Source organism: Pagrus pagrus (assembly GCF_965226575.1).
Source record: "Pagrus pagrus genome assembly, chromosome: 5".
Taxonomy (NCBI): Eukaryota; Metazoa; Chordata; class Actinopteri; order Spariformes; family Sparidae; genus Pagrus; species Pagrus pagrus.
In genome coordinates, this window is record NC_140189.1 from 8,475,493 (window position 1) to 8,482,584 (window position 7,092).

The 7,092-nt window shown below is 39.7% G+C and overlaps 1 protein-coding gene across 1 annotated transcript in view; it reads right to left on the minus strand.

Moving 5' to 3' along the window:
* Window positions 1-2,904: 2,904 nt before the first annotated feature.
* The window catches only part of magt1 (magnesium transporter 1), a 12,743-nt gene continuing 8,555 nt past the window's right edge, over window positions 2,905-7,092 (minus strand). The window contains exons 6-10 of the mRNA XM_084353555.1: window positions 6,206-6,295; window positions 5,291-5,354; window positions 4,891-4,965; window positions 3,425-3,515; window positions 2,905-3,319 (exon numbers count right to left, since the gene is read on the minus strand). Coding sequence (XP_084209681.1) covers window positions 3,304-3,319; window positions 3,425-3,515; window positions 4,891-4,965; window positions 5,291-5,354; window positions 6,206-6,295 — 336 coding nt within the window. The 3' untranslated portion in view covers window positions 2,905-3,303. The remainder of the gene's footprint in view (window positions 3,320-3,424; window positions 3,516-4,890; window positions 4,966-5,290; window positions 5,355-6,205; window positions 6,296-7,092) is intronic.

The window sequence follows — 7,092 nt, forward strand, 5'->3', positions numbered from 1 at the left end:
TGCTTTACTTATTTTGGTTCAACAAATGACAATTGATATGTAGCCTAATATTAAGCCTCATTTTCAAAAAGGAGAAATAGCGTGTAGCCTGCGCACCATTGCCGCCATGTGTTCTACATTTAATAAACAGGTGTAATGTGTTATGAAACTTTTTTAAAGATGCATATAAGCCATTGTCCTCTACAATTTTGCATTGTCTTTGTCAAAGCACTTTGTAAAAAGCGCTATATAAATAAAGTTTATTATTATTATTATTATTACCGCAGGGGGAATTCCTTCACCGTGACAGCCCTACCGATAACACATCATTTAGAGCTCTTTAGTTAGCTCTGTTTAACATTACACACAGGAAATCAATTCTTCTTCGCTGCTCTAAAAGCCAACACAGGAAATTGCACTGTGCTGCCCCTGGCAAGAAGTTAATTTCACGTCAGATGGAGCTAGCAACATATAAGCTGCAGTCACTCAGCTTAACTACTGACATTTGGACCTCCAACACGTGCCCCACGTCTTTGCTGAGTCTACACACTGGGTGGACACAGTATCATTGTCAATATTTGCCCTTCAAAGTGCAGTGCTGCAAGGGAATTATTTTTTTCCTAGATTTATTTAAGTTGCTGTTGCACTACTGTTTTAAATCCCAGCCGACATTGGGCGAGCGGCAGGAACACCCTGGACAAGTCACCAGTTCATCATAGGGCTGACATTTGGAACCAACCATTCACACTCACATTCACACCTATGAGCAATTTATAGAGACCAATTAACCTCAATTACATGTCTTTGGATTGTGAGAGGAAGTCAGAGTACCCGGAGAGAAAAGTTGACCATAACAAAAATTTGCAGTAAAAAAACAAAATCATGAAATTATGGTTGAGTTTGCTGAAAACAATGATAAGATTCTTTTTCAAAAACAGAATTTTAAGATTTTCCTGTGTAGATATGAATGAGTTACTTTAAGATAAATCTAAACTTTCCTGTTTTTAATCAACCTTTGTGGCTTTTTGAGTAGAGATTTCTGAGATCATGAGGTGCACTTGAATGTACCACGGCGCCGGTGTCGCCGCCCATGTGCTTATCCAAACAAAGTGGTGTAGATGTTAAGAGTTTACATGTATCTGAATGCAAGAGTCCTGTTCTGCCAGTGTGTGAGGTAAACTCACAGCAGAGGACAGAAGTAGTGAAAAACAGTTCTCTCAGCATAGGTTTTTATTGCATTCCAATTTTGCTACAAACAATTTACTGCCAGTGTCGTACTAGATTTACAAGGAATATACACCCACATTTGCAGCTTGGCTGACTCCATTTTTCGCTACATTTACACTAAATGTAGAAATTATGTACTGGAAACAAGGCACATCATGTATCTGTGAGGAGCTGACAGTAAATGTCGTACATAGAAGATTTAAATACCCTGTCTATTCATGTCTTGTGTTGTAGAAGGTCAAATAATCTGATTTTAAAGACCAACTGAGACCACATTTAGTCACCCCTTTTTGCATTCAAAATTATTGTCAAAGTGATGTTAAATGTATTGTTAATAACTTTACTAATAAAGAAGAAAAATGAAAAGCTTCAGGGAAATATTCGAAATGCTGTTTTTTCTACGTTTGAAAGCAACTGGAAAGGTAAGGCCAGCAGGGGACCAACAGGTGACGTAAACAAACTTCAGCTGTAGTTTACATGCTGTGGGGAGTAAATCTGAACCATGGCAGCCTCTAAACTGACTGTGCTACAGCTGACCTGCTACCTATTCTGCAAACTGACATTAGAAGTGCACCTTTACCCAGTGAATGTTTGTTTTGTGGCTTCTTCTACAAGCTTAGGTGCAGGATTAGACGTGTTCTTATCTGTTATTTAGATAAGAAGGAGACTTTACCAGGAAATTGTATGTGGGTTTAGGGTTGTGTGAAATGACTATCGTTTGACAATATAAAAACGTCTAGCAGAGTAAGGTAGAACCCCCGACCAATTCTCTCTCTTCTACCTACTTAAACTGACAACATTTTTGCTTTAACATATCATTCTGAAGTAATTATACTGTTTGCACAGTGTAATAGCTGTAGAGAAATTACCCCATTGGCGCATAGATTGGTTCACTTTAAACCTTGCTTTCACTATGCTATTTAGTCTGCCAATGGGCTGGATTTTTCCTAAAGGTTGAATTACAGCACAAAGGAAGCACATCTGCCATTGCCCAACCAAAACAAGAAGAGGCATTGTCAATATCCCAATAACTGAAAACTCAACAATGCCAAGGAAAAATAACCCTACTGATGGAGGAGGCAGAGAAGGTGAAGGGGGAGAGTGACAGAAACTGAGGTAAAACGAAAGTGAAGGGACAGGCATTCACACGATGGAGAGTGCTCCAGTGTTGTGTCAAAGTCTGTTCCCCCAATAATGCGGTTCCCCTTACCACCAGGACATGAGATGATTCAAAACCGGCATTCTTTCTACTACATCAGTAACATTACAGACTTAATTAACCTACCAACTCATTAATACAACTGAGTGTTTTACTCTGCCTTTTCATAGCACTGAGATCAGAGTTTCTTGGTCAAATTCTTAAGGATGTTTTTTGCTTTGGGCAGAAGCCAAGCTGCTAGCGGTAGCCAATAGTAATACCACAGGGAAAAGTTGGGGGGGGGGGGTGATTTAAAATGCTATTTCTGCTTTATATAGGGACCCATTTGATTTGTTGGATGTTGGATCATTGTTAAAAATGTCAATAATTGAGTGGATACATTATGGATTATATTACAGGACCTGTAAAAGGTTTTACCAGTATTACTTACTTCCAGACACCCTGTATGCCTGAAATAACTGCTCCCACTTTGCTACTCCATAATTATAATATCATGGTTCAGGTTCAGCCACACACAAACAAACAACTTAACAAACAGAACAGAGACAAGGGCCTGTTTATGGTCTCAACAGTTTAAAAATAAAGATACATACTGAGATTTGTGTCCAGTGGGAGCTGGGCAAAACTGTTGTTATACAATTTAAGAAATTCTGAATTTAGTTTTGCAAAATTCTAATCTAGAAAATAGCTTTTGGCACAACACAGTCTTGACTGTACAATGATGTTGAATCAACTGCCTAATGAGTCTTTGTAAAGGCACAGTGTGTATGTAAGTGAGTTGAGAAACAGACTCCTTTTGGCTCATCAGATCTAAAGACAAACCATGGCTTAGGACAGAGAAATGTTGGATCCTTGCTATGGACAGCACCCTGCTCGTTGACAGCACTTCATGTCCTCAAGTCCCTACTTGCAGTGATGCTGGGGGATGCTGGTCAGCTCTAACTCATCAGGAAGCTGCAACAGACAGACAACTTCAGCCAGTTGAAAGTAAGGCATTATCTCAGCCAATCAGAGTAGGTAAAATGAGATAAACATGTAGAAATTAGTCTCTGTCTTTACCTGTATGGATATCCATGGTACTTTGCTCTGAAAATAGACAGCAGCCAACTGAAGAAAAGCATCACCAGACCAATACCTGCTACACACATAACTGAGACAAAAAACACACGCAGTTTTGCTATATGTACGCTGTAATAATATGTTATTATATTTGTGCACTTGTCCATTCATAATCAGCAAGTTCATAAGCAAATTAATTTAACTACTTTTAATTTCAACATCTGTGATATGGGGCAAGAATTCACTACAAAGGTTAGCACATTTTCAGAACTGCAGTTTGTTTAGTTTATTTTCATTCTCAATTGAACAATCCCTAGTCCATTTTGCTAACATTGGCTAACCTAAGATGTGACCAAATGGCCCCTGGGCCACTTCTGGCTGCCCCTTCCCCTCCATCCGGCCCTACCCTCATGTCAAAAATATAATATAATATAATTATTTTTGTTGTTGTTTCACAGTAATTTTAACTATACCTCCATATGCAATTGAAATAAAAACACAAATCTGAGTTAAATGTGACTCCTGCTTTTTCTGTGTAAGCCTGACCACTAACACCAGGAACACAGACTACCGCAGCAAGCCTAGCACAAGGTTTATACAAGTCATTTATATGGAGAAACGTTTTGCACTATTAAAAACTAAAAATGCATACGGATGTTATTTGTGTTTACATTTTTTTTTTTGGGTTAAATATCCAGTAAAATTAGCCAGAAGTGCTGCCAGGTGTCTGGCAAAAACTAAAGTACTGCTAAAAAATAACCATATCAAAATGTATAAAAATTGCTGTTCACATTTTTTATCTTTATGTAACGGAAATAAAACTGAAGTTTCTTAAATGTTGTGTTGTCTTGTAGTACTTGAGGGCTGAAATGGCCCTCCTATGACATGACAATTCAAGCAGTGGCCCCAAGCTAATTTGAGTTTGAGACCCCTGATACAGACAAATTGAGCACATGGGCACATATGCGTTTAACAGTAAACAGGAAAGTTGACCGAGTTACACTCGAGTATTAAGCTTGCTCAACTGTACATAGTACATAGACTGCAACTACAACCAATGTCCTGATGCATGTAACTAGAACACAAGCCACCTAAAGGGTTCGCTGTGAGAGATGGGCTCTGACGGACGCATACCACTGCACACTTGCACAACAATTCTCCAGACAGTGCATCAGGCGATCTTGGTTAGTTTACCTTTGATCATCAGGCATTAGCATTAACTAATAAAAATGTGATACTTTGGCTCTGATGCAGCTGCCTCTGATGCAGCTGCCTCCTGGCTAGTGCAGGACGCATCAGTCGCCCAAACCAAACAAAGTAATTCCAGTAGGTGAGAAACGCGCCAGACATGGACATTATTGTGTGCTACAAGTGTGATAGAGTCAAACTGAGTAGAACAGGCCAGCAGAGTAATGCAAAACCGCAATTTTTGAGCAGTGAACATTCGGAGAACTTTCATAGCATACTTTTTCTCTTCCCAATGTCCATGTCAGAGGTAGCAGCCTCACACAGCAGCACCATTCCCATGGTAACAGCAGCATCTGACAGTGAGGGTCAAGGTTTAGACAAAAGATGGATGTGATGCATGACAGTCCACAAAAGTCCACTAGAATGGGGTTGAAAAGGGGAAGGGAGGTTGTCTGCAGTAACGTCATAAACTGAATGGAAAACGATGAATGAAATGAGAGGAGTGAAGAAAATCTGCAAACAGGACAGCTGAATCTCTGATCTGATCCACTGAGTTCTGTCTGGCCTTGTTTTTATCTGTGCACTTTACAAGAGTTAATATGTATGAGAACCTCTGGTCTAGTCACAAGTATTCAGTGTGTGCTAACTATATAAGTGTGAGTATGCATACAAGGATACTGAAGAGTAGGACGATGTGTGTCTCAGCCACAAACTGGGCTTGACTGCTGCCGTGGATGTAACTCTGAACACAAAAAGATATAAAATATGTGAACATGTATCAGAATGGTATTTGACTATTATATTATATTATTATATTATATTTTGAAAGAGGATACAACTTGGTTTTCCAAAAAAGTTAGGATGCTGTTATAACTAAAACTGTATTCAGTCATTTGCAAATGATTTCTGTTTACCAACAACAGTTATACAAAGTCTTCCCTAGTCCATGTAGTAATATCCTTCATACCAGCCATTCCCAGAGACTGGGTCATGCCCCGTATGTGGGGTGTGACCCAGTCTCTGGGAATGACTTTCAGTTTCAGTTTCGATTTCAGTTTTCATAACTCAGATACACATGTCCACGAGTGAAACCATTGAAGCAACAAATATCCTGTTGGGCTAAATATATGCACCCATATTTCAACATCCCTAACTAATTTTGAGTATTGCATATATTCCTGTATACTTCATTTCACTTCAGAACATTGCTGTGCAGCACTCTGCTTTGGGTCACTTTGCTCTACGAGTGCTCATTAATTCAGACTCCAAAGGATCAAGCCAGTGACTGATAGATAATCCAGCACAACACCCCTTTCACACCCATACCTTTACCTGTTACCAATTAACGTTTGGAATGTTCCAAACAGGTGTTTTTGAAGCATTCCACAACATTGCTCGTCTTTTGTTGCAACTTAATTGAAACATGCTGCTGGCACCGAATTCACAATAAACATAGATTTACAGGCTGTCAAGCTGCAACATTTAATATATTGTCTTTGTATCGTTTTTGACTGAATATGTCAAAAAGGTTTAGCAAATCCCAACTTTTTTGGAAATGGATTGTATATTGTAAATAGTGCATTTTTTTCTCACAACTTGGCCGGTGCTGGGGTTCTTGTGTGCATAAGGTGGTCCTCTGATGTGGTTCCACATCTGGCCTGAAGTCATTATTAGGACAAAGCACTGATACACAAAGAAAAAGAAACACACAGCAGCAAAAGGAATGCATTATAAAAAAATATTACTTCTGTCTGCTTTTGATTATGGAATGAATAACCTCTATTTGTGATAATCTACAAGTGCATGGCTAAACAGGAGAGCTAGCTCCTGAGGTAAAGACTCAACAGTCCACTTACATCTGGAGGACATAGAACACTCCTTTGAGAACAGCAATGTTCACATCTTGTCCAAAGAAGACCGATGGTTTGAAAGAGACATGAAAGAATGCATCTACATCAAACTGGACTGACCATTCTTAAACAGAGGAGGTGGCCTAGGACACCAGTCATCAGTCACTTACAGTGCAGTCCTAAGTGAACATTCAGACCAAATCCGGTGGTGCGGCGAAATGCCACAGGCTTGTCAGGCGGTGTGGGAGTGTCACTCTATGGTCCGTGTGTGAGACGTGTTGGGAACGCCCCGCTGAATGGCTTGCCGAAAGAGAAGCTGCTATGTGTTATGCTACTAGCATGCTGGTCCTACTAGTAGTTGTTTGTCCTCATCGACGGATTGAAAATAACAGTAAACAGCCAAGATGAGGCAGATCATTACTGAGTATGTTAAACTGGACACAAGACCAAACCGAGTCATCACAAGTGAAACATCATACTACACAGAGAAATGTTCATTGTGTTCCCTCTGCAACATTTAACCGGATCACCGGTCATGCCTCTGGCATCCATGGATGTGTTTTAAACTGGTGTACGAAGCCAAACTGAGTGAATACAAATTACACACTAAGTTACACTCCACTGTGTTTG